This window comes from Balaenoptera physalus (genome assembly GCF_965194825.1).
Source record: "Balaenoptera physalus genome assembly, chromosome: 20".
Classification (NCBI taxonomy): Eukaryota; Metazoa; Chordata; class Mammalia; order Artiodactyla; family Balaenopteridae; genus Balaenoptera; species Balaenoptera physalus.
Window position 1 is genome coordinate 43,185,869 of NC_138901.1, and position 27,995 is coordinate 43,213,863.

Sequence of the window (27,995 nt, forward strand, 5' to 3'; positions counted from 1 at the left end):
CCTGGGGAGAGGGCGGTGGGGCGCAGGGAGCGTGCGCGCGTCCCGCCCCGGGCGCGGGCGGAGGGGAGAAGGAGGGGCGCGCGCGCGGCGACCAGCCCGCAGAAGCCGGGAGCAGCGCAGGAGGGAAGAGCGTCAGCCGCGAGCCCGGGCGAGCTGGTATGGGGCCCGCGGGCTCGGGCGGGGGGCAGCGGGCGGGCGGGACTTGGCACTGACCGGGCCCTGGGGCCCTGGCCGGACCGGTTGGCCGAGGGCCTGCGCGAACGTGGTCTCTGGAAACTTTGTGCCGGCGTCCCCCATCTGCTCCCGGGCGGTTCTCGCATCCTCTGGGCGGCGGGGAGAGGAGAGGCCCGGCGCCCAACGCAGCGCCCTCTCCTCACCGCCCGACCCCGCCTCGCGGGCTCTCGGCGCGCATCCCCCCCCGCCACCCCGGCTGCTCCCCCACTGCGGCGACGCCTGGGCCGGGGTCCCAGCCCTCTGGTTCCTTCGCGAGCATCCTTTCTGTTCCCCTCCCCCTCCCTGACCCCTCTGCTCTGCGGTCCAGCCATGGCCTCTCTGCCTTCTCACCCCGTCGCCACCATTCGCCCGCTCCGAGCCACGGGAGCGTCGGCGGCTTTTTGCATCTTCCAAAGGTTTCTGGTGCGTTGGTAGACGCAACTTGACTTTCAGCAATGCCAAGTATTCAACTTGAGTGTTTCTCTGCGGTAGTGGATTGGTGAGCACAGCGCTAACATGTCTTTTTGTTTCTCCTAAGTACCCTTGCTCCAAAGCGAAGTTGAGTAGTTGTCTGTGTGCAAGAGGAGTTGCATGCTGTATGTAGCTGCCTTAAGTGGATTGTATAACTATATTTTATTTAGGTGGATGTTTCCAATGGTGCCAGCCAGTGTTACGGTAACTGGGCATCCCAGAGGCAAGGGAAGGAGGAGTGACTTAAAAATGCAGTTCTACTGTGCAGGGATTTTTTTTTTTTTTTTTTAAGTGCCTTGTGCTTTTCATCCAGCAAGACCTCAGGGCGTTTAGCACATGTTAACTAGCTGTTCAGTGTAGTTTTATGAGAGCGGTAAGTAGAAAGCATTACGTCCCATTTTACGGATTTGAAAACGGAAGCAAAACGCCAAGTCCTGATTGTTTACTCACCTGAAAGGAATATGGACCAGAGTTCCTGGAATTCCTAGTCCATGAGGCCACTCAGAAAAGTCATGGAATGTTGAAATATACTCCCTGCGATTGTACAGATCGGTTGAAAGTCACAGGGTGGGGCTGCCAGCAGCTCCACGCTTGGGACTCAGCTCTGTCACAAAGTTAAGTGATACTGGACAAGTCACAGCTGCTCTCTGCGTGTTTCCTAGTCTTTAAAATGAGGGGAACAAAGGTGCTGTATTCTTTGCAAAGTTGTGTGAGTGTGTCTGGAAGCTCCACTTCCTTGAGCTGCATTTGGTGACTGTTAACTTGTTGTGGACTCTTAAAGGCCCCCATTCTCAGGTTCCCTTTAGAAATGCAGGGAAGGAGGAGCCCCCAGAATGAATAACCGCCTCGTCTTCACCAGAGGCACCTGAGAATTCACATCAGGGACAGGCTGAGGCAGGGACCCCGACGTGGGTGGGAGCAGAGGGTTGCCTGGTGGAGGAAGGAAGGAGCCCTGCACAGGCGGCTTGACACATGGGCCCTACTCCTGCCTCCAGCTCTGACTCATCTTCTGACGCTTGGGGGAGGAGAGGTAGATGCTTGATATTTTTGGCTTTCCCCCATAAAATGGGAGACAGTTTACTTCATTCGAAGGCTTTTTAACGTTAGTGTCCAACGTGTCTATGCTGAGTTCTTAGCTGAAATCTCTCACATTGGTTGAATGCAGGTATGATTTGTGTAATATTCTTTAATGCAGTGGTATAAATGTATATTCTTACCATAAAATATTGGCCAGGTGGGTAAGTACAGGAAATGCTTTAAAACTTTAGCATTTTAAAATGTTGCTCCTTAGGGAAGGAACTGTGTTTGGTAGATTCTTTAGCAATTGGGATTTTATTTTAAGGCGAGGTGGATTACAAATACTTTTTCCCAATACCAAGAATTAATCATTCTCTGGAAAAAAATGAAAACTTTACAGATAAGATTAAAGCCTTCTTTTGAGCATCTGTCCCAAAAGTAACTGCTGCGTATATCTTTATTGGTCTATGTGTATTCTTTTAGACTTTGCTAAGCATTTTCATAAATGTCTGTTTGCACAAAGTGATTTTTTTTTCTGGTTTGCATAGTCTGAAAACTTCTAGCTTTTTTCTTTTTTCCTGAGTGACTTTTTTAATTGAAATAAATTATTATAAAATTAACCAATCCTGTTTATAGAGACTGGGTTTCTGTCTAGAACAGGTAGCATGTGTTTAAAGTACAGCTGGTCGTAAAGTTTTATTAACCCTGATAGCATGGTAGTATTTCTCCAGACAATGGAGAAATGACCCCTTCTTAACTTCAAAACATTTAAATCATTAAGATCCTTGGCGTTACTCTTGGTTGCAAATGAAAACTTCCCCATTAAAAAAAAAAATCTATTGTGTTCGTCTTTTCTTTGCTTGTGAGGAAGCATAAAAGGGAGTGGAAAGCAGAGAGAGTTGCTAAAGCAACAGCACCTAAGTATAAACTTACAGAGCGAATATTTAAGATGGTAGCTTTAGTTATTTATGAAAGCCTGACTGGGGTGAAGACAGAGAAAGGGAAATGTTAATGCGGGCACAGTTCAAATCAGTAATTTCAGAAGATAGGTGAGTTAAAACAAAATTCACATCAAGAGTGTATGGGTTTCTGGTGGTCCAGTGGTTAGGACTCCGCGCTGCCGAGGGCTCGGGTTCGATCCCTGGTTGGGAAACTAAGATCCCACAAGCCGCGCAGCCCGGCCAAAAAAAAAAGAAAAGTGTTTATAGGTTTATAGTTTAGACATTTATTGAGACTTTTGCCATGCGAAAGGTTCAATGCTGACTATTGGGGTAGAAGGCAAATAAGGTCCCTGCCTCATGAAGCTGACAGGCCAGTAATGATATTCAGAGAGGAAGTGTTCTTTCCCCAGATAGGCCAGAATTGTAAGGGTTCTGAATTACTGGAAACCAACATTGTATTTATTTAACTGTTTTTTATTGTGAATTATAACACACAGAAAAGGGTATAAAACATAAATGGATAACTTAATTATTTTAAAGAAAACAGCTGTAACCATCTTGCAGGTCAAGAAGTACCCTCTTCTCACTCTTTCCCAGTGACCACCTCTCTCCTTACCCCAGAGGTAACCCAGCCAGTAACTAGCGTCATTTTTGTGGAAGTCATTTCCTTTCTTTTCTACAGGTTTTATCACCTAAATACTAACCCTAAACAATATAGTTTCATTTTGCCTGTTTTTCACTTTTATGCAAATGGAATTAATGTAGGTATTCTTGTAAATGCATTTTTTGGGCGGGGGGTCAACATCATATATATGTATATGTATGTAAGTGTGTGTATATATACATATATGTATATACACACATATATAATTTTTTGGTTCAAATTCTTGCAGCATTATAGTTTTTAAGATTCATCCATGTTGTTACCTGTGACTGTAATTAGTCATATTTTTATGAATATACCACAGGTTATCTATTTGTCTTCCACTGTTGATGGACATCTGGGTTGTTTCTGGCCCAGGGCAGTTATGAATACTGCTGGTCATAGATGTGCATATCCTCAGCTTTACTAGCTGATGCCTGTTTTCCAAAGTGGTTGTACCAATTCCTCCAGTGGTGTCAGCCTTGAACTTATAATCCACTGTACTTGCTGTTTAACCACAACATGTCTGGCTATTTCTTGAATGAATGAATAAATTTCACCTAGGTGGCTTGATCCCTGGCCCTTCACGTGCCACTGTGTTTTTATACACTTAAGTTTGTATGGTTTGGACTACATACCACCCAAAGCCAGAGATGGTTTTCCACTCTATGTGGCTGACAGGTACCCAATAGAATCCTTCCATTGATTTTATTTTTTTAAACAGATGTATAGTTATAGGGAAATTTAAATATGCAAAATGAAGTATTAAAAATTAAAATGTCTAGTACCTAGAAGTTTTAAAGGTTTTGGAAGAATTTTACCTCTTGGGCCACCAGATGCCTTGATGTGGGGATTTGCATCGTGCTGGAGAATACTTGCCTTGCGCCCAGCTCTGAATGTGCAGGCCAGCAGTGCTGGCTTTAGTGTGTGATGTGTGCAGGAACCCAGGCCAGTACTTGTGAAAATACCCTCTTAAGGACCAGTACTCACATGCTTGTGTACACGTGCAGATCCCCTAGAGGCACCAGCACAGGAATTCCTTGGCAATTCCAAAGGAACCACAGCTTCTTTGCTACAGGAATAAATGCTTCTTTTACAATCTTTGAAGTGTCCTTTTCTCCAAGTCTTCCTTTATACTCGACAGTAGAAGTAGTACCGGGTTTGATAGAGAGTTCCTGCTTTCTGAGTAGACAGTTGCCAGGTTAACTTTAATTGCCTGTGTTTGGTGTTGCTAGCTGGATTTAAAGCTGGGGTGTGTGTGAGAGAGAGAGAGGGAGGGAGGGAAAGAGAGGGAAAGAGAAAGAGGAAGGGAGAGAGGATAGGGATGGGAAGGTCACGTCAGGACAGTTATTAAATTATTAAGCTCAGGTGTTTGTTGAGCAGCTACTGTGCCTGGTGTTATCTGCTAACAGTCTCTTTCTATCCTAAGGGCAGAAATACAATTCTGTACGTTTAGAAAACACCTTTCAACTGTCATCATGAAATTATCTCTGAATAATAAGATAAACTAGCATCTGAAAAAAAAAAACACCCCTAAGTAGATCTTTTCCTTAGTTGGAGGGTTGGTAGAAGAACAGTAGTCCAAAGAATGTGAGATTTGTAATTCCTTTAAATTTCTTCTGTAAGGCATCTTGGAAAATGGCTAAATTGCTCTATTTTCAGTCTTTACAAATCATGAATACTTTTTTACTCATATACTAAAGGTTTTATTTTTTCAGATTCTCTAAAATAACCATAATTTTAAAAACTACATATGTATAAATTAGAAGTTTTTAAGAAAAGATACCCATAGTGGGAGGATGAAAAGTAGTGTCAGAACCTCTTAATCTGAGTGATGGGGGGAGAAATTTTGTGTTTCGTGATATCCTTTTCCAAAGGCTGTAATTTACGGAGGAGCTTTGTTTTCCATCTGTTGCAGGGAAGAGCGGGGAGCCCTGGTGCCAAGCGCCGTGTCCTGTTACGTGCAGCCCATGGCCCTCCCCGCTCACCTCAGCACTTCCCATTCTTGCTTTTACCCTGACAGAGAGTAACCTCCTATCCAGTTTGGTCAGCTTTCCCCTGCCATCTGGAGGTCTCAGTGGACAAAAAGGCCCTTCTGAAATTTATGTGCAACTGCTGGGCTTACTGGTGCCTTGTCCCAGAACAGTTTCAGCATCAGTGGAGCATGGCAGACCTTTGTGACTCCTTAGGTCTTTGAGTTTGCAGAGCCACAGGAGAAAACTCTTGAACAAGAGGGTGTTGCTTCTGTTAACTAGTAAACAGTGATGTGGCAGATAGAGCACCACCAGAGCCTTCTGACCAGCAGCGCAGTGATTCTCATGCAGGATTCTCATGCTGGGTCCTTAGAACCACTTGGAAAAATATTCCTTTGCCATATACTATGATGGCTTTATAACATAATTTCAACTAGGGGTTGGCAAATGTTTTTCTTTGAAGGGTCAGGTAGTAAATATTTTAGGCGTGTGGGCCATAAAGTTTTGTTTTTTTTTTTTAACTTATTTTATTTTTGGCTGCATTGGGTCTTCATTGCTGCACGCGGGCTTTTCTCTGGTTGCAGTGAGCTGGGGCTACTCTTCGTTGTGGTGCGTGGACTTCTCATTGCGGTGGCTTCTTGTTGGGAGCACGGGCTCTAGGCGCGAGGGCTTCAGTAGTTGTGGCACGTGGGCTCAGTAGTTGTGGCTCGCGGGCTCTAGAGCACAGGCTCAGTAGTTGTGGCACACGGGCTTAGTTGCTCCACGGCAGGTGGGATCTTCCCGGACCAGGGCTCGAACCCGTGTCTCCTGCATCGGCAGGCGGATTCTTAACCACTGTGCCACCAGGGAAGTCCACAGTTTCTGTTGCAGCTATTTAACTTGCCTTTTTAAGCTTGCCTTTGTAGCATGAAAATGCCACAGTTAATATGTAACAAATGAGCATGGCTGTGCTCCAGTAAAACTTCATTTATGAACACTGAAATTTTAATCTCATACAATTTTTATGTGCCATGAAATAGTGTTCTTCTTTTGAATTCTCTTTTAACCATTTAAAAATGTATAAACCATTCTTATCTCATGGGCTGTACAGAAACAGGTGGCCGAGCAGACATGGCCCGCCTGCCATAGTTTGTCGGCCCCTGATTTGAACAAGAGTAGAATGAGGTTCAGAGACCACTGCATTCTTGTTTAGTGTAAGACTAGTAATTAGTAGTATAATCTACAAAGAACTATGTGTATTATCTTTTTGTATAAGACTATTTCTTTAGGAGACAATTAAAGCCAAGGGGAATAACTTCAGGATCCTATGTTCCTTGACTCCTATTTAGCTAAAAACTTGATTCCTTCCTTTGCTCCAGGGAGGCTCAAATACACCCAGTTGCCCTCAGAATTCGGGAGGCCTGCTGTCCCTCAGCAAGGATAAGGGTATGGAGCATGCAGCTAATGCAAGAGACTTACCTGGTTATCTTATTCTGCTCAGACACTCTCATAGATAATTACAGATGCCTTTGGTTTATAAAGAAAAATGGGAAGTTAATTCATCAGCAGCTTACAAATGAAGTTAATTTGGTATAAAAGCACCAGAAATGTGGAAGCGGACCAGAGGTATGATATAGAAGTCCCTGCAGGGAGAAAGTTGAGGCTCATTGCTTGACTTTTAAAAATGTTGATATATCTAGTGAGACATCAAATGGTTAGATGATCAAAGAGTGTTCAACTGTTCACCATTGAGCTCTTAGTCCTGTGAACTTTATTCTAATTTATAAATTCGTTTTTGTCTCCCTTAAAGTAATAATGAACTTCTAAGGACTGAGATCTTATTTATGAAAGGACCTGAGATTTCATGAATTCTGCTTTTCAGAGGGCAGTAGTGACTTTCGCAATTTTGAGGCAAACTTATACGTGCCTTGGGTTTAATTGCTGACGTGATTTTTTTAAGTACTCTGGGTCTAGATGTTCTGACTTATACAAATCAAAGTTCACCACTTAACCAGGAGTCTATGATTCATGTTTAATTTTTACCACTTACTCTTTGAAGATTTAAAAGTATTATTTGTATAGGCTGTGGCACAAATTGGTTTCCACTTATCACCAAACAAGCTTAAATGTGATTGTGGAATTTTGCAAGCATTTTCTGGGTTCAGGATGATCAGATTTTTCACACCCAAAGACCATCTCATACGACTTAGCAGTTTAGGATTTTTTAGATGACTATCCAGATTATAGATAAAGTGTAGTCAGACTAAATTTATGTTCCTTAATTTCTTTCTCTTCAGTTTTTATTTTCTTCCCCAGTGAAGTGTACATTTTGGTAGTCTTTAGATCAGTTGATCTGTTGTGGTCAGATTGTATGACTAATCAACAAATGGACAACTCATGGAGAAGGGGTTCTGGTCCCAGTGGGGTTACTCATTTTCTGTGTAGAGTCTGGAAAAACCTCTTAACCTCCATTTACCTCTGATTCCTCATCTGGGAACCATGACAGCAGAATGATGCTAATCTGTGAGAGGCTGAACATGCTCGTGTGGCTTAAACAAAACAGGCGCTCGAGTTTGCTTCAGCAAGTCCAGTGGGACAGACCGAGGCGGATTAATGCGAGCTGTGCTTCTCGCCCTTTAATGTGTATACAGGTCACCTGGGATCTTGTTAAGCTGTGGTGTCTGATTCTGTAGGTCTGGGATGGGGCCTGAGATTCTGCATTTCATTCAAGCTCCAGGTTGATGCTGCTGGGCCTTGGACCACACTTTGTGAGTAGTAAGGGGCTATAGAAAAGGGCTAGTGTTCTTCATTTGGAATCTCAAAAATAAGGAGGCTCTTGCAAGGCAAGAATGGCAGCATGTTTTAAATGGATTGGAGAAAAAGCATGATAGTGTAATCTATGAGACACTTCCCCAAGAAACAAACAACTCAGGTTTTCAGCACCACTGTTTTTTTTTTTTTTTTTTTAACATCTTTACTGGAGTATAATTGTTTTACAATGGTGTATTAGTTTCTGCTTTATAACAAAGTGAATCAGTTATACATATGTTTCCATATCTCTTCCCTCTTGCATCTCCCTCCCTCCCACCCTCCCTATCCCACCCCTCTTGGTGGTCACAAAGCACCGAGCTGATCTGCCTGTGCTATGCGGCTGCTTCCCACTAGCTATCTATTTTACATTTGGTAGTGTATATATGTCCATGCCACTCTCTCACCCTGTCACATCTTACCCTTCCCCCTCCCCATATCCTCAAGTCCATTCTCTAGTAGGTCTGTCTTTATTCCCGTCTTGCCACTAGGTTCTTCATGACCTTTTTTTTTTTTTTCTCCTTAGATTCCATATATATGTGTTAGCATACTGTATTTGTTTTTCTCTTTCTGACTTACTTCACTCTGTATGACAGACTCTAACTCCATCCACCTCACTACAAATACCTCCATTTCATTTCTTTTTATGGCTGAGTAATATTCCATTGTATATATGTGCCACATCTTTTTAATCCATTCATCCTATGATGGACACTTAGGTTGCTTCCATGCCACTGACTGTTTTACTTTGTCTTGACCCTGTGCCTTCTCTGCATTACTGCAGCACCTGCTGTTTGCACCACTCATTTGATTCGCTTATTGTTAGTTTGTCTATAATTGTTATTCATCTGTTTTATTCATTTTTAAAAATATTTATTTATTTATTTTTGGCTGCGTTGGGTCTTCGTTGCTGTGCACGGGCTTTCTCTAGTTGCGGCGAGCAGGGGCTACTCTGTTGTGGTGCATGGGCTTCTCATTGCGGTGGCTTCTCTTTGTTGAAGAGCACAGGCTCTAGGCATGCGGGCTTCAGTAGTTGTGGTGTGCGGGCTTCAGTAGTTGTGGCACGCAGGCTCAGTAGTTGTGGCTTGTGTGCTCTAGAGTACAGGCTCAGCAGTTGTGATGCATGGACTTAGTTGCTCCACGGCATGTGGGATCTTCCCAGACCAGGGCTTGAACCCGTGTCCCCTGCATTGGCAGGCACATTCTTAACCACTGCGCCACCAGGGAAGTCCTCATCTGTTTTATATGTGTATCTTGTGTCGTTTCTTGAAGATGATAAAATCCTAGCACAGGGTGATGTCTTCTGTTACTTTATATCCCTGTTCTAGTGACTATTGCTGCATAGCACACCATTCCAAAACTCAGTGGTATAAAAATCATTTTTATTCTTCACCTACAGGAATCTGTGTGTTTGCTCAGAGATTCCCGTAGGTCAAGAATTTGGACCTCATGTAGTGGGGACAACCTGTCTTTGCTCCACAGTGTCTGGGGGTGACTTAATGGCTGGGAGCTAGAAACACTGAAGTGTCTTGACTCACATATTTAGTAGTTGATCCTGGCTATCAGCTGGGATCTCCGGTGGGCTGCTGGCTGTAACACCCACATATGACCTCTCCACATGGTGACTCTGCCCGGCTTCTTTGGGCTGCCTCACAGCATGGCAGCTGGGTTCCAAGAGCAAGTCTCAAGAGACTAGGGAGAGGCGTTTGACATGTTTATGATCTAGCCTCTGAAGCGTCATTTCTCCTGTTCTCTTTTGGTTGAGTTGGTCACATTGTAAGAAGGTCATGGGGGATGCAGGGTATTGTTATGGCCATTTTTTGCCAGTACATTCTGCCACAGTCCCCAACAGCACTTAGAATAATGTTGAACACGTGGCATGAACTCAGTAAATGCCGTTGTGTGAATGAGTGACAAGTAACTTAAACACCAAGATGGATGAGGACCAGATTAAAAAACTCAGTTCCAAATGTAAACAGATTGCCCCCGATACCCAAATAAATACATATGTTCACCTTTTATAGATAGTTATTTATAGTCTCTTCTCTCTACTTATTCTGTTTCCAACATGAGAATCTATGAATTTATCATATGGAACTAAACTTCTAAAGAATGTGCATCTCTGTCACTATTAGCATGCTTTTTTTCCTTGCTCTCATCAAGTGGACTCTCTGTGTCCTCCTTTGGACTGTGGTATATTCTCCATCCAGCAGCTGGGTAGTGTCTTAAAATGATCAGCCTTTGTTAGGCTCAGTTCATGGGCTGGTGGTCCACATGAGGATATCGAGATGTCAGCCAGGTCACGACTACACAGGCAGTTGCTCTACAGCTACACACTGGGGGAATATCTGTGGCCAAACTAAAATGGTGATTCTCAGATTCTTTAGTTCTATGTGTATTATGTGTGTTTATCCTCTTTCCAGCCATCTTATCAGTGAAATTATATGGTGGGAAAAGCAAAACAACCCCTCCTCCAAATGTAAGATGTTGAGGTGTTTCAGCAAATTACTAAAGCTTTTCAGATAACTGAGAACAATTTGTGAATATCTTTTATTTCATTTTATTTTAACATGAATATAACTCAATACTTGAATTCTATTCTTAATTTTTAAAAAAATAAATTTATTTTATTTATTTTTGGCTGCATTGGGTCTTCGTTGCTGCGTGCAGGCTTTCTCTAGTTGTGGGGAGGGGGGCTACTCTTTGTTGCAGTGCGCGGGCTTCTCATTGCGGTGGCTTCTCATTGTGGAGCAAGGGCTCTAGGCGCGCGGGCTTCAGTAGTTGTGGCACATGGGCTCAGTAGTTGTGGCTCGCGGGCTCTAGAGTGCAGGCTCAGTAATTGTGGCACATGGGCTTAGTTGCTCCGCGGTATGTGGGATCTTCTTGGACCAGGGCTCGAACCCGTGTCCCCTGCATTGGCAGGCAGATTCTTAACCACTGCACCACCAGGGACGTCCTATTCTTAATGTTTTATCAGAAAGTTTTTTCCCTTGAATTTTGCCACACTGATTTTTATTTGTAAGAGTATTTTAACTTCTTTCCCCATTGGAACACATTTCTGATTTAATAACAAAATGTAATGAGAAAAGTAGTATTTATTTACAACAATGTAGGCTAAAATGCCTCTGTTTTATTTTTATTTATTATTTTTTTAATGAATTTATTTTATTTATTTTTGGCTGCGTTGGGTCTTTGTTGCTGCGCGTGGGCTTTCTCTAGTTGCAGCAAGCGGGGGCTACTCTTCGTTGTGGTGCGCGGGCTTCTCATTGCAGTGTCTTCTCTTGTGGAGCATGGGCTCTAGGTGTGCGAGCTTCAGTAGTTGTGGCATGCGGGCTCAGTAGTTGTGGCTCGCAGGCTCCAGAGTGCAGGCTCAATAGTTGTGGACCAGGGCCGAACCCGTGTCCCCTGCATTGGCAGGCAGATTCTTAACCACTGCACCACCAGGGAAGCCCACCTCTCTTTTAAAAAGGGTGACTTTAAGAGTTTTTCTTTTTTTTTGAAAGAACTAGATAAACATTTACTTTAATGGAAGAAGAAAATGTGATTATGTAGGCTTTTCATGTATTAAAAAATAAAAACAACGTAGGCCTCCAGTATATACTGTGAACCTCTGAAATCCCTAAAGCTGAAAATATCTTAGATCATTTTACATGGTCATCTCTAGCACCACGGTGGCCATTTTTCTGCTTATTCAACATGAGGAGAAAAAGCAGTAGATAGAATTTCAGTTCTTTAACTCCTGATTCTAGTGATTTTTGTTATTAAAAAAAAAAAAAGTAGCTTCTGTGGCAGTGGGATGGATGCTCTGAATAGACTGTGACTCCAGGTAGCAATTCTGCACCTGCTGCCGGTATAGACGCAGGTGCCACATTCCAGGAGCTCTCCAGTGCAGGGAGCAGGCAGTTGTTAATAGCTTATGCATTACTGAGATTACAGGCCCCCTGGGTAGACACTAATTTTGCATTTTATTTAGCACTTAGCACTTTGATGTTCGTTATTCAAAGGGACCAGCATCATCCCTGACATTTCTTATAACTTGTTAAAAAAACCCCCAAAAAACAAAAAACACCTCTCTGGGGTTGGTTTAGGACACCTCCTCTTTTTTGTCTTTCACCTCACACCACCCCCATTCCCCTGGCCAGGAAAGCATTTTTCCCTCCAAGAAGTAAATGCAGCTGCCAGAGCAACTTGGGAGGGCTGAGTTGAACACCATGGACAGCGACATGAACATTCCTTGGTGTTCTCTCTGGTCATCCTTGTCCCAGAGACCAGTGTGCTGCAGTGGGAGTGGTGCTGTCACTCAGAGGGCATCTTGCAATCATTGATCCCTCAAACATGGTCAGTCTTTTTTTTTTTTTAAATAAATAAATAAATAAATTTATTTTTGGCTGCATTGGGTCTTCATTGCTGTGCGTGGGCTTTCTCTAGTTGCGGCGAGCGGGGGCTACTCTTCGTTGCGGTGTGCGGGCTTCTCATTGTCGTGGTTTCTCTTGTTGTGGAGCACGGGCTCTAGTCGCGCAGGCTTCAGTAGTTGTGGCACGTGGGCTCAGTAGTTGTGGCTTGCGGGCTCTAGAGCTCAGGCTCAGTAGTTATGGCGCACGGGCTTAGTTGTTCCGCGGCATGTGGGATCTTCCCGGGCCAGGGCTCGAACCTGTGTCCCTTGCGTTGGCAGGCAGATTCTTAACCACTGCACCACCAAGGAAGCCCATGGTCAGTCTTTTACTCTCTTAATAGATATCCTTCTCTGTTTTCCTGTACACATTCACTAAGTTGATTTTGACACACCTGTGATGTAATAGGCATGTTTTCTTTTATTCATTATGATCAGAATCTGCTAATCTTAGAAATGAAGCAAACTAGGGCTTCTTGTTGTGCCTACTCTGGGACTGCTCCTTGCTGAGGTCCCTCTGCTATCAGGAGAGCGTTCTGGGTCCTGAAAGGTGTACCTGTCTGTGGCAGTATTTCCCTCTTCTGGGCAATAGGAGAAACCGGAGCAGCCCATTTGGGGTCAGTCTTCTCTGTGTGTAGCATTTGAACATGTCCTGCTTAGGCAGATCTAAGGCCCCTCATGCACTGAAGGTGCTGGTGGTGTGGGAGTCCTGTAGGGCAGGTAGTGAGGCTGCAGCCACCCCCGCACAGGCACAGAGAAGCGCTGTGTGGGCTTGAGCAAGGGATCCAGACACCTTGGATCTTTTCTTGGCTCTGTGACTTGTCTTCTCCAAGTTGAAATCATCTCACTCTTTCTGAACCTTGTATTCGATCTGTAAAAGGGTTCGGGAGTGTTGGTCAGAGGAGCATCTGTATATCTGTGCCCTCTGAGTGCTCTCTGGCAGAAGTTGTTTTTCTAAACCTTGGACTCAGCTTTGGCATTTTAAGCAGGTTTTTGGCACGAGACTGGCTAGCAGCAGCAGGGAGGGAGCATCATGTCTGTCTCACTTGGATTCTGCCCTGAGGACTCACAATCTGCGTTCTTTTCCCTGCAGCACCAAGCACCCTATCACTGCCCGACGAATGGGAGTTAACTGAGTAAGCTAGGCTTTCAGCCCACCCATCACTTACCCATGACCCTTGATGAAGACCTTTCTGCTGAAAAGGCCAGTGAGCCTGGGACACAGGCCTCAGGAGGGCAAGTGGCTTTCCCAAAAGGATAATTATTTGGGAGACCACAAGACTGAGTCTCTCTTAGTTAGACAGTAACTAGATAACCTGGTTGGAAATTTGATTAGCATCTTCCACACTGAGGATGGAGTTTTCACCAGCAGTTCAAAAGCCTAACTTTGTGTTTTTATTACCATGGTGACTTTGCTTTTTAAACTGTTAGGATTCTGCCAGGGAAAGACTTGGAAGTGGTGTGAGACTGCGCTGTGCTGCGGGACAGGCTGTTCTTTTTTTTTTAAAATTAATTAATTAATTAATTAATTAATTAATGGCTGTGTTGGGTCTTCGTTTCTGTGCGAGGGCTTTCTCCAGTTGCGGCAAGTGGGGGCCACTCTTCATCGCGGTGCGCGGGCCTCTCACTATCGCGGCCTCTCTTGTTGCGGAGCACAGGCTCCAGACGTGCAGGCTCAGTAGTTGTGGCTCACAGGCCTAGTTGCTCCGCGGCATGTGGGATCTTCCCAGACCAGGGCTCGAACCCGTGTCCCCTGCATTGGCAGGCAGATTCTCAACCACTGCGCCACCAGGGAAGCCCCAGGCTGTTCTTATAAAGTTCTGCCCGTTTCCATGCATATCTGACCCTCACATCCGCACACATTTCCTTATGCGACTACTTCCTTGTTCGTCTTCATGATGCAATTTCACCTATATATGTCTGTGTACCTCTGTATCATTGGTCAGCAGATGTGGTCCCCAAACGAGGGGTGGTAAGCTTGGGCGAGGCAGCTCCCTTCAGGCAAGGGCGGTTTCTGGGGAGAGACTTGTGATCCGTCGGCACCTGCATTCTGAGAGCCTCAGTCTTGAAGGGGAATCTGGGTGGCACACCACAGCATCCACCTCTGCAGCGGTTCTCAAAGTGTGTCCTCTGGCCAGCAGCATCAGCATTGCCTGGGAAATAAGTGCCAGCTCTAGAGCCCCTCTCCAGAACTACTAAATCAGAAACTCTGGGGGCGGGGCTTAGCAATCTGTTTTAACAAGCCCTCCAGGTGATTCTTTTATATAATGAGTTTTTTTTAAAAAAATTAATTAATTAATTTATTTTTTGGCAGTGTTGGGTCTTCGTTTCTGTGCAAGGGCTTTCTCCAGTTGCGGCTAGTGGGGGCCACTCTTCATCGCGGAGCGCGGGCCTCTCACTATCGTGGCCTCTCCCGTTGCGGAGCACAGGCTCCAGACGCGCAGGCTCAGCAGTTGTGGCCCACGGGCCCAGCCGCTCTGCGGCATGTGGGATCCTCCCGGACCGGGGCACGAACCCGTGTCCCCTGCATTGGCAGGCAGACTCCCGACCACTGTGCCACCAGGGAAACCCCCTCCAGGTGATTCTGATGCATGCCAAGTGTGAGAACCACTGCAGTATAAAGCTGGAATTATTTTAATTTTTTAAATTGAGGTATAATTGATATAGAACATTGTGTCAGTTTCAGGTGTACAACATGATTCGATACTTGTGTATATTGCAAAATGATCACCATGGTAAGTCTAGTTAACATCTGTCACCATACATAGTTAACAAAATTTTTTTTCCTGTGATGAGAACTTTTAAGATTAAGTTGCTCTCTTAGCAACTTTCAAATATGCAGTACAGTATTAACTATAGTCACCATGCTGTACATCACATCCTCATGACTTACTTTATAAGTGGAAGTTTGTATCTTTTAACCTCCTTCACCCATTTAGCCCCCACCTCTGACAGCCAACAGTCTGTTCTCTGTATCTATGAGCTCTTTTTTTTTTAAAAAAAATTCCATGTATAACTGATGCTATATAGTATTTGTCTTTCTCTGACTTACTTCACTTAGCATAATGCTCTCAAGATCTATCTGTGTTGTTGTAAATGGCGAGATTTCCTTCTTTTTTATGGCTGATTAATATTCCATGGTGTGTATATATATATATATATATATATATATATATATATATATATATATATATATATATATATATATATATATATACACCACATTTTCTTTATCCGTTCATCCATCCATGGACACTTAGGTTGTTTCCATGTCTTGGCAGTGAACATGGGGGTGCATATGTCTTCTTGAGTTAGTGTTTTCATTTTTGTTGGATAAATACCCAGAAATGGAATTGCTAGATCATATGGTAATTCTATTTTTAACTTTTCAAGGACTCTCCATACTGTTTTCTGTAGTGGCTGCGCCAATTTACATTCCCATAAACAGTGCACAAGGGTTCCTTTTTCTCCACATCCTTGCTAACACCTGTTATTTCTTGTCTTTTCGATAATAGCCATTACAACAGGTGTGAAGTGATATCTCATTGTGGTTTTGATTTGCATTTCCCTGATGATTAGTGATGTTGAATACCTTTTCATGTACCTGTTGACCATCTGTATTTCTTCTTTGGGAAAATGTCTATTCAGATCCTCTGTGCATTTTTTTAAAAATTTTATTTATTTATGTATGTATGTATGTATGTATGTATTTATGGCTGTGTTGGGTCTTCGTTTCTGTGGGAGGGCTTTCTCCATTTGCGGCGAGCGGGGGCCACTCTTCATCGTGGTGCGCGGGCCTCTCACTATCGCGGCCTCTCTTGTTGCGGAGCACAGGCTCCAGACGCGCAAGCTCAGTAATTGTGGCTCACGGGCCTAGTTGCTCCGCGGCGTGTGGGATCTTCCCAGACCAGGGCTCGAACCCGTGTCCCCTGCATTGGCAGGCAGATTCTCAACCACTGCGCCACCAGGGAAGCCCCCCTCTGCCCATTTTTAAATCAGATCGTTTGGGGGTTTTTTTTGCTTTTGAATTATACACACTGTTTATGTATTTTGGATATTAACCCCTATTGTTCATATCATTTGCATATATTTTCTCCCATTCCATAGGTTGTCTTTTCATTTGTTTAGTTTCCTAAACAAAAGCAAAAGCTTTTTAGTTTGATTTAGTCCTACTTTTTTATTTTTGCTTTTGTTGCCAAATCCAAAAAATCATCACCAAGACCAGTGTCAAGGAGCTTATCACCTCCTATGTTTTTTATGGAGTGGTTTTTTTTCTTTTTCTTTCTTTCTCTCTTTTATTTATTTATTTTTGGCTGTGTTGGGTCTTTGTTTCTGTACGAGGGCTTTCTCTAGTTGCGGCAAGCGGGGGCCACTCTTCATCGCGGTGCGCGGGCCTCTCACTATCGCGGCCTCTCTTGTTGCGGAGCACAGGCTCCAGACGCGCAGGCTCAGTAGTTGTGGCTCACGTGCCTAGTTGCTCCGCGGCATGTGAGATCTTCCCAGACCAGGGCTCGAACCCATATCCCCTGCATTGGCAGGCAGATTCTCAACCACTGTGCCACCAGGGAAGCCCCAATCACATCCTATGTTTTATTCTAGGAGTTTTATGGTTTCAGGTCTTAACATTTAACTCTTTAATACACTCTGAGTTATTTTTTTTTGTATGGTATAAGATAATGGTCCAGTTTCATTCTTTTGTGGTGTTCAGTTTTCCCAACACCATTTATTGAAGAAGCTGTCCTTTCCCCATTGTATATTCTTGGTTCCTTTGTTGTAAATTAATTGACCATATACACATGGGTTTATTTCTGGGTTCTATTCCGTTTCATTGATCTATGTGTTTTTATGCTGATGCCATACTGTTTTGATTACTATAGCTTTGTAATATAGTTTGAAATCAGGGCGTGTGATGCCTCCCAGCTTTGTTCTTTTTTCTCAAGATTGCTTTGGCTATTCAGGGACTTTTTGTTTCCATACAAATTTTATGGTTGTTTATTTCTGTGAAAATGCCATTTGATAATTTTGATAGAAAGTTGATAGGGATTGCACAGAATCTGTAGATTGCTTTGGGTAGTATGGACATTGTAACAATATTAATCCAGTTCATGAGCACCAAATATATCTTTCTATTTATTTGTGCATTCTTCAGTTTCTTTTATAAATGTCTTACAGTTTTCAGTATACAGGTCTTTCACTTCCTTGGTCAAATTTATTCCTTAAATATTTTATTTTTCCTGATGCAGTTTTAAATGGAGTTGTTTTCTTAATTTCTCTTTCTGATAGTTCATTATTAGTCTATAGAAATGCAACAGATTTCTGTATACTGATTTTGTATACTACTTTACTGAATTCATTGATTAGTTCTTTTTTTGTGTGTGTCCAGTCTTTAGGATTTTCTATATATAATATGTCATCTGCAAATAGTGACAGTTTTACTTCTTCCTTTCTGATCTTAATGCTTTTTATTTCTTTTTCTTGCCTAATTGTTCTGGCTAGGACTTCTAATACCATGTTGAATAAAAGTGGCAGGAATGGGCATCCCAGTCTCTTTCCTGATCTTAGAGGAAAAGCTTTCAGCTTTTCATCACTGAGTATGATGTTAGCTGTAGACTTGTTATATATGGCCTTTATTATGTTGAGGTATGTTCCCTCTATACCTGCTTTGTTAAGAGTTTTTATCATAAATGGATGTTGCATTTTGTCAGATGCTTTTTCTGTACCTATTGAGATGATCATGTGATTTTTATCCTTTTCTTAATGTGGTGTATCACATTGATTGATTTGCGGATGTTGTACCATCCTTGCATCCATGGGATAAATTCCACCAGATCATGGTGTATGATCCTTTTAGTATATTGTTGAATTTAGTTTGCTGCTATTTTGTTGAGGATTTTTCCATTATGTTTATCAGAGATATTGGCCTGTAATTTTTTTTTTTCTTGTGGTGCCCTTGTCTGGTTTTGGTAGTAATGTAACTCTGGCCTTGTAGGATGAGTTTGGAAGTGTTTGCTCCTCTTCTGTGTTTTGGAAGAGTTTGAGGATTGGTATGTTTTTTTTTTTTTTTTTTTTTTTTTTTCTTCAGAGACAGCTAATATCAGAGTAGAAGATCTCTGTGAGGTTCATGAGCAGGAGCTGAGTTTCTTTTTTTCTTTCTTTTTTTTAAAATTTTCATTTATTTATTTATTTATTTATTTATTTATTTTTGGCTGTGTTGGGTCTTCGTTTCTGTGCGAGGGCTTTCTCTAGTTGTGGCAAGTGGGGGCCACTCTTCATCGCGGTGCGCGGGCCTCTCACTGTTGCGGCCTCTCTTGTTGCGGGGCACAGGCTCCAGACGCGCAGGCTCAGTAATTGTGGCTCACGGGCCCAGCTGCTCCACAGCATGTGGGATCTTCCCAGACCAGGGCTCGAACCAGTGTCCCCTGCATTGGCAGGCAGATTCTCAACCACTGCGCCACCAGGGAAGCCCAGTATGTATTATTTTTCTTTTTAAAAAAAATTTATTTGGCTGTGCTGGGTCTTAGTTGCAGCACATGGGATCTTCGTTGTGCAGGCTCTTAGTTGTGGCATATGGGATCTAGTTCTCTGACCAGGGGTCGAACCCAGGCCCCCTGCCTTGGGAGCACAGAGTCTTAACCACTGGACCACCAGGGAAGTCACTAGTATGTATTCTTTAAATGTTTGGTTGAATTCACCAGAAAAGCTGACTGTGTCCCCTACTTTTGTTTGTTGAGGGGTTTTTGATTATGGATTCAATCTTCTTCCTAGTTATTGGTCTGTTCAGATTTTCTTTTTCTTCATGATTCAGCCTTGGTGTATAATTGTTAATAGTAGTCTGTTATGATCTTTCATATTTCTGTGGTATCAGTTGTAAAATTTCTTCCTTCACTTCTGATTTTGAGTCCTCTTGTCTTTTTTTTTTTTTGTGAGTCTAGCTAAAGGTTTGCCAATTTTATCTTTTCAAAGAGTTTCTCTTAGTTTCATTCATCTTTTCTATAGTGTTGTCTTTTTAGTTTCTATTTATTTTCATTCTGATCTTTGTTATTTCCTTCCTTTTACTGACTTGGGTATTCGTTCTTTTTCTAGTTCCTTGAAGTGTAAAGTTACGTTCTTTTTTTAAAAAAATAATTCATTTATTTTATTTTTGGCTGCGTTGGGTCTTCATTGCTGTGTGTAGGCTTTCTCTAGTTGCGGTGAGCAGGGGCTACTCTTCGTTGTGGTGTGTGGGCTTCTCATTGTGGTGGCTTCTCGTTGCAGAGCACGGGCTCTAGGTGCGCGGGCTTCAGTAGTTGTGGAGCGTGGGCTCAGTAGTTGTGGCTTGAGGGCTCTAGAGCGCAGGCTCCGTAGTTGTGGTGCATGGGCTTAGTTGCTCCGTGGCATGTGGGATCTTCTCGGACCAGGGATCGAACCCATATCCCCTGCATTGGCAGGCAGATCTTAACCACTGTGCTACCAGGGAAGTCCCTAAAGTTAGGTTCTTTATTTGAGATCTTCCTTGTTTCTTGATGTGTAGGCATTTATCATTATGAACTTCCCTCTTAGAAGTGCTTTTCGTGCATCTCATAAGTTTTGGTATGCTGTGTTTCCAATTTCATTTGTCTCAGGTATTTTTTTGATTTCTCTTTTGATTTCTTTTCTGACCCCATTGGTTGTTCAGTAACATGTTGTTTAATCTCCACTTATTTGTGAATTTTCCAGTTTTCTTCTTGTAATGATTTCTAGCTTCAGACCATTGTGGTTTGAAAAGATGCTTGATGTGATTTCAATCTTAAGTTTATTAAGGCTTGTTTTGTGGCCTAATATATGTCCTAGAGATTGTTCCATGTGCACTTGAGAAGAATGTGTATTTTCTTGCTTTTGGATGAAGTGTTCTGTATATATGTGTTAAGTCTACCCGGTCTGATGTGTAGTTTAAAGTTGATGTGTCCTTACTGATATTCTGTCTGGATGGTCTATGCATTGATGAAAATGGGGTATTAAAGTCCCATATTATTGTATTGTTGTCTGTTTCTCCCTTGAGGTCTGTTAATATTGCTTTAATTAATTTACTTTTTTAAAATTTTGGCTGTGTGGTGCAGCATGCAGGATCTTAGCATGTGGGAACCTAGTTCCCTGACCAGGGATCAAACCCGTGCCCCCTGCACTGGGAGCACAGAGTCTTAACCACTGGACCACCAGGGAAGTCCCAATATTGCTTTATATATTTAGATGCTCCGATATTGGGTGCATAAATATTTACAACTATTTTATCCTTTTGTTGGATTGACCCCATTTATCATTATGTAATGCCCTTCTTTGTCTCTATTTTAAAGTCTATTTTGTCTAAGTGTAGCTACCCCAGCTTTCTTTTGGCTTCCATTTGCATGGAATATCTTTTTCCATCCTTTCATTTTCAGTCTGTGTGTGTCCTTACATCTGAAGTGAGTGTGTGTATCCTTACATCTGAGGTAGGCAGCATGTCTTTTATTTTTAAATCCATTCAGCCCCTTTCTGTCTTCTGATTGCAGAATTTAGTCCATTTACATTTAAAGTAATTATTGATAAGTATGTACTTACTGCCATTTGGTTAATTGTTTTCTGGCTGTTTTGTAATTCCTCTGTCCCTTTCTTCTCTTGCTCTGCTACTTTGTGGTTTGATGATTTTCTTTGTGGTATGCTTAGATTCTTTTCTTCTTAGATCTTTTGTGAATTTGCTATAGGTTTTTGCTTTGTGATTACCATGAGGCTTACACATAACTTATAACAGTCTAAGTTTAAACTCATTCTAAAGCACATTTTTACTCCTCCATCCCCCACATTTTTGTTTTTTATGTCACATTTTATACCATTTTATCTTGTATATCCCTTATTATATTTTTACTACTATATCTTTTAATCTCCATACTAGTTGTATGAGTAATTAATCCATACCACCTTTACATTATATTTTTCTAAAGTGTACTGTAGTTACCTCTACCAGTGAGATTTATACTTCCATATGTTTTCCTGTTACTAATTAGTGGCCTTTATTTTCAGCTTTAAAAAGTTGCGTTCATTCTTGTAAGGCCAGTTTAACTTTTGCTTGTCTGGAAAACTCTTTAAATTCTGAATGACAGCTTTGCTGGTATTCTTGTCTGGAAGTTTTTTCTTTCAACACCTTGAATATATCATGCCACTGTCTTCTGACCTGGAAAGTTTCTGCTGAAAAACTTGCTGATAGTCTTATGGGGGGTTCCCTTGTACATAACTAGTTGTATTCTTCTGGCTTTTAAAATTCTCTTGTGTTTTTACTTTTAACAATTTAATTATAATGTGTCTTGGTGTGGGTATCTTTGGGGTTTGGTTTATTTGGAACTCTCTGGATCTGGATGTCTGTTTCCTTCCTTAGGTCAGGGACGTTTTTATCCCTTTTCTCTCTTTCTTCTCTTTCGGACCCCTATAATGTAAATGTTGGTCTGCTTGATGTTATCCCATAAGTCCCTTAACCAATCTTCACTTTTTTTCATTCTTTTTTCTTTTTACTGCTCCAGTGGTTTGAGTTTTACTGCTCTGTGTTCAAGTTCACTGATCCTTTTTATGCTGTCATCTAGTCTGCTGTTGAACCCCTCTAGTGTATTTTTCAGTTAAGTTATTGTATTTTTCAGCTCTGTGACTTCTTTTTCATACTTCCTTATAGTTTCTGTCTCTTTGTTGAAGTTCTGTGTTCATCCATTATTTTCTCGAGTTAAGTGAGCATCTTTATGACCATGGTTTTGAACTCTTTTTAACAGGTAAACCACTTATCTCCATTTCATTAATGACTTTTTCTGAGGTTTTATCTTGTTCTTTCATTTGGAGCATATTCCTCTACTTTTTCATCTTAATTTTAGACTCTCCCTGTTGATTTCTGTGCATTAGATAAAAGAGCCACCTCTCCCAGTCTTGGAGGAGTGACCTTGTGTAGGAGATGAATCTTACCATTCAACCCTGCCTTAATCTTGGTTGTCTCTCAAACCTTTGTGATTGTCCAAACAGACTATTTTATTTTTAGTGGCTTCCAGTAGTTGCAGGTGGGCCCAGACCTGTCAGTATTCGATAGGGAAGGGTCTCAGTCACCAGCTTTTAAAGTATGTAAATATACAGTCTTGTGGGATGACTAGCAGTAAGTCCCACTGTCTAACAGAGCCAGGTGATCTAGAAGTGTCCCTTGGGCAGCAGTGACAAAAATCAGGATACCAGATGAGTATACAAGTTCCTTTCTGGAAGATACCAGAGACGTGGAGTGAGGCAAAGGGTGAACGCACAGATGGCGTCCACTGGCCTCTGTCCCCAGAGTGTGCCAAAGCAGAAGCTGGCCCCTTAGGCTGAAGCTCCAGGAAAAGCAAATAGGCCTCTTTCACAGAAAGACTGAGGGTGTGTTTCAGTTGGCTGTCTGTGTTGTGCCCCAGGGTTGGTAGCCAGCCAAGAACTGTGTTTGTCCCCAGAGCTAGGTGATCAAAAGGTGTCCCCTGGGTGGCAGCCACAAAAGCCAGGGCACCAGACACACATAGAAACTACTCTCCGAGAAACACTGGTGCTCTGGAACACAGCAGAGGGACAGCACAAAGACAGTGCCTGCCCTGTGAGGTCTTTGGAGAGGCTTACAGTAGACCCTTATATGTGTGTTTAATTAGAAGCCTGCCTCTTAGGTTGCAAGCTATAACTATTTTTTAAAAACTATTTAAAAATGTTAAATATGCACATGTCATAGGGCTCAGCCCTTCCACTCCTAGGTATTTAACCAAGAGAAAGGAAGGCATATATCCACACACTTACCCATGAGTGTTTACATCAACTTTACTTGTACTAATCTAAAACTAGAAACAACCCATTTCCATCAGTAGGTGAAGAGATAAACCATGTTGTATCTGCACAATGGAATACTAGTCAGCAATAAAAAGGAATGACCTGTTGATAGACACAGCTTCATGGATGAATGTGAAAATAATTATGCTGAGTGAAAAGCCAGACCAAACAGAAAAACCCTACATTGTATGATTCCATTTTATAAGTCTAGAAAATGTAAACTGTAGTGACAGAAAGCAGATCAGTGGTTGCTTGGGAATGGGGCTAGAGGGTGAGGGAGGGATGAATTATAAAGGAGCATGAGGAAATTCTGGGGGTGACGGATATGTTTATCATTTTGAGGTCATGGTGTCTTGAGTGTACACGTGTCAAACCTCATCAAGTTGTACATCAAATTGTATGTCAGCTATGTCTCAACAGAGCTGTAAAAAAATGAAAATTTAAGTGCAGTGGTTATGTGGGAAAGGCCGAGGGACATACGGGGGAGGAACACTTTTTTTTCCAGTTATTTATATTCTTTTCCATTATGGTTTATCACAGGATATTGAATATAGTTCCCTGTGCTATACAGTAGGACCTCATTGTTTATCCATCCTGTATATAATACTTTTCATCTGCTAATCCCCAACTCCCAATCCTTCCCCTCCACCCACCTTTGGCAACCACAAGTCTGTTCTCTAGGTCTGTAAGTCTGTTTCGTAGATATGCTCATTCATGTCGTATTTTAGATTCCACATATAAGTGATATCATATGGTATTTGTCTTTCTCTTTCTGACTTCACTTAGAATGAGAATCTCTAGGTCCAGCCATGTTGCTGCAAATAGCATTATTTCATTCTTTTTTATGGCTGAGTAGTATTCCACTGTATATATGTACCACATCTTTATGCATTCATCTGTCGATAGACATTTAGATTGTTTCCATGTCTTGGCTATTGTAAATAGTGCTGCTATGAACATAAGGGTGTGTGTATCTTTTCAAATTATAGTTTTGTCTGGATATATGCCCAGGAGTGGGATTGCTGGATCATATGGCAACTCTATTTCCAGTTTTTTGAGGAACCTCCACACTGTTCTCCATAGTGGCTGCACCAGTTTACATTCCCACCAACAGTGTAGGAGGGTTCCCTTTTCTCCACACCCTCTCCAGCATTTGTTATTTGTAGACTTTTTGATGATGGCCATTCTGACTGATGTGAGGTGGTACCTTGTTGTCGTTTTGATTTGCATTTCTCTAATAATTAGCAGTGATGAGCATCTTTTCATGTGCTTATGGGCCGTCTGTATTTCTTTGGAGCAGTCTGTTTAGGTCTTCTGCCCATTTTTCAATTGTGTTGTTTTTTTGTTGAGTTGTATAAGCCGTTTGTATATACTGGAAATTAAGCCGTTGTCAGTGGCATCATTGGCAAATATTTCCTCCCAGTCTGTGTGTTGTTGTTTTGTTTATGGTTTCGTTTGATTTCTGTTGCCTTGGGAGACTGACCTAAGAGAACAGTGGTACAATTTATGTCAGAGAATGTTTTTGTCTGTGTTCTCTTCTAGGAGTTTTATGGTGTCATGTCTTATATTTAAGTCTTTAAGCCATTTCGAGTTATATTTTGTGAGGGTGTGTTCTGATTTCATTGATTTGCATGCCACTGGGGAAGGAACACATTTTTAATGATACTGATTGGTGCTCATATTGTTACATAAATGAGTAAATAAGAGGGCCAACCTGGAAGAGAATACAAAATGAAAGCAATTTCAAATTGCTCTCCACCACCAGCACCTTCTGTAGTTGACGTTCATAGCTGCAGCCACTTCTGCAGCACAGCTCTTCGCAAAGCTGGCTGGCTGCGGGCACCTGGCCCGGCTGCTGCACCCACTGTAGCATCTAGCACGCTGCACACAGTCCCACACTGCCAGGTGGACTGTGGGCACAGGGAAGAGATTCCAGCTTGCTCTGCATCTCTTGCTGGCCCCGTGAGCAGAGCCTTACATTTCAGTATGTTGTAGTCTCTGAATCTCCTCTCAAATTCATCTTGGTTGTGGCCAAAACGGCACTTAATATTTTTCACACCATGGATTATGTGTCATTAACAAAAATCTGAGACTTGGGTTGATACTTCTTACTGGCACATTCTTTAAAGGCACATGGAGTTATATTTAACATGCTTTCCACTTCCTAGATTTATTCCAGTCAAACCCAATTTCGTAGTAAAAACCCAGGAGGAATTCTTTTGAACTTCCTGAGTGACCATATTCTTGCCTCTTTGTCTTTCTGCAGATCTGAGTTGCATCCACTCTGATCACCACTCACTCACTTAGGACTTTCCAGACGCAGGACTCCAGAGTAATCAGACTCCTCAAGTGAGTAGCCCCAGCACCACCAGTCTGTGGAACCGGGGATGTGCTTGTCTAACTGAAATCACTGTGGGCATCCCTACGGTACCCTGGGTGGGGATAGGCACACTTCTCAGAGGGCACAGTCTATAAAGTGGTATGAAAGACTATATAATGTTGAATGTCTTTTATAACAACCACTGTACTAATGAAAGAATATAGATGTTCAAATGTTAAATTTTAATTCCAACACCTCTTAAGCCAGTGGGATACATCTTGGAGTTTAGAATTGGCTGAGGAAGGTGAAGTTATTTAGCCACACCCAGGGTCAGGTCAGCTAAAATGCTCATTAACTTAGACGAATGAATTTTTGAGACCATGGCCTTCAAATTGCCTAGGATTGTTTCCATGGAAATGACATAGCACAGGTATTCAAATGTCACAAATATGATAGAGTTAGCTATTTTTTAAATTATAAAGGGCTAAGGTGACCATATATCCTGGCTTTTTTGTAACTGATCCAATTCAGTATCTCTTTAGTCCACAAAGGCCATGTATTGGATGTATTACCTAAAGCGTATCGTTTTTGTACTTTGTAAGTATAATCTATGTACGATCTCTATGTCTAGATTTAGGTTTAGGAAAATATGGCCATCATATAGCTGTGGAGGTAGGCAAGAAGTATATGAAAGAACATGGCCACAGAAAGGATCACAAGTTCTGATTTCTTCCTGATTACCAGGGAATACCACTCCCTTCAATAAGAGCAAGACCCTGCAAGATTGCTGTTCAGGGATTAGCTGGGCTTCTTTCTGTCTTTAACTTTTCCTAAAATAGGATGACTTTCTATTTAGTGCCTTTAAAAAAAAAAAAAAAAAAGTCACCAGAGTGCTTTTACATTGGTTTTGCATATTGGCATCTTAGACTACTTTTCCTAACTGTTAATCGATGAAAATGATTTGTCTATGTCCTGGAAAGAACACACTATTATAGACAATAAGCATTTCTAATACTTTCACCTTCCCATTCCACAAACACTGCAGAAGGCTGTGATGAATCAGTAGCATTTAAAGTACTGACATATACCTGTATTTTGCAGGAAAGTGACTGTAATTTCCAGTTCCTTGGTGGAGGAAAACAAAACACTCTGGTCTTGCTTCCAATGATGCAAGTGTGATTGCTGGCGTCTTCATGAGCTCCAGAGGTCACAGCACGCTACCACGGACTCTCATGGCCCCTCGGATGATTTCTGAGGGAGACATAGGAGGCATCGCTCAAATCACTTCCTCGCTCTTCCTGGGCAGAGGCAGTGTAGCCTCCAACCGGCACCTCCTCCAGGCTCGTGGCATCACCTGCATTGTTAATGCTACCATCGAGATCCCCAATTTCAACTGGCCCCAGTTTGAATATGTTAAAGTGCCTCTGGCTGACATGCCTCATGCCCCCATTGGACTATACTTTGACACCGTGGCCGACAAGATCCACAGCGTGAGCAGGAAACACGGGGCCACCTTGGTGCACTGTGCTGCAGGGGTCAGCCGCTCGGCCACGCTCTGCATCGCGTACCTGATGAAATACCACAACGTGTGCCTGCTGGAGGCGTACACCTGGGTGAAAGCCCGGAGGCCCATCATCAGGCCCAACGTGGGCTTCTGGAGGCAGCTGATAGACTACGAGCGCCAGCTCTTTGGGAAGTCGACAGTTAAAATGGTACAGACACCTTATGGCGTAGTTCCAGACGTTTACGAGAAGGAGTCCCGACACCTGATGCCTTACTGGGGGATATAAGTCACCAAAGCCTGCATCAGCAGCCCCTCGAGCAGTACCAGCATCTGCTGCACGCGTCTGCTCCCCTCTTCACCTTTCTTTCCAAATGGTTGACTTTTGGTTCTCCCTGAAGTGTTTTTTACACTGGGTGTTCATGTCTATCTTAAGAGAGAGAGAGGGAGGGGAGGAACGTAAGGGGAATGCTTACACAGCTACTGACATTTTTAAAACTAACATTTTGGAATAGTGTTTATGAAGATCTTTAACTGGCTTTTAATCATTTTTAACAATTTGAACAGTTTAATAAACTGGTTCTGCTCTATTCTCAATCCCATGCCTGTTGGCATCATGGGAGGAGCTCAGTGCAAAAATCACTTTGGGCCCTGATTAACCCTTTAGATACAAGCTTTGCCCAAGGCTGCCGACCAAACACATGCTTAGGGAACATTGATACCAGTGTCACTCTCTACTGGATCAGCCCTCTTTCCTTTCCCCCTATTATTTAGTGACTCTGTAAGTTAAAAAAACAAGCCTTTATTATTTAGCTGTTTGTTAAGTAATTATATTGAAATCTGCTGCAAACACCCTGTTGGAATCAATGTGCCCCAGGACTACATTAGCATTATTTTTAATAAATATATCTGCTTAACATATTGGAATTTTTACTAATA

General features: G+C 42.4%; 1 protein-coding gene across 6 annotated transcripts; it reads left to right on the top strand.

Moving 5' to 3' along the window:
* On the top strand, positions 1-27,973 carry DUSP14 (dual specificity phosphatase 14). 6 transcript variants are annotated; one of them, XM_082440173.1, is made up of 3 exons: positions 1-156; positions 25,502-25,584; positions 26,657-27,973. In XM_082440173.1, exon 3 carries the CDS (start codon positions 26,749-26,751, stop codon positions 27,343-27,345), a length of 597 nt encoding a protein of 198 aa, XP_082296299.1. In that variant the 5' UTR covers positions 1-156; positions 25,502-25,584; positions 26,657-26,748; the 3' UTR covers positions 27,346-27,973. The 6 variants fall into 6 exon arrangements, with proteins under 6 accessions (XP_082296299.1, XP_082296303.1, XP_082296300.1 ...); XM_082440174.1 differs by lacking the exon at positions 1-156 and adding an exon at positions 209-712; XM_082440176.1 differs by lacking the exon at positions 1-156 and adding an exon at positions 209-636.
* The last annotated feature ends 22 nt before the right edge of the window (positions 27,974-27,995 follow it).

Coding starts and splice junctions, on each gene's coding strand:
- DUSP14 (XM_082440173.1), top strand. CDS start 26,749: ATGAGCTCCAGAGGTCACAGCACGCTACCACGGACTCTCATGGCCCCT.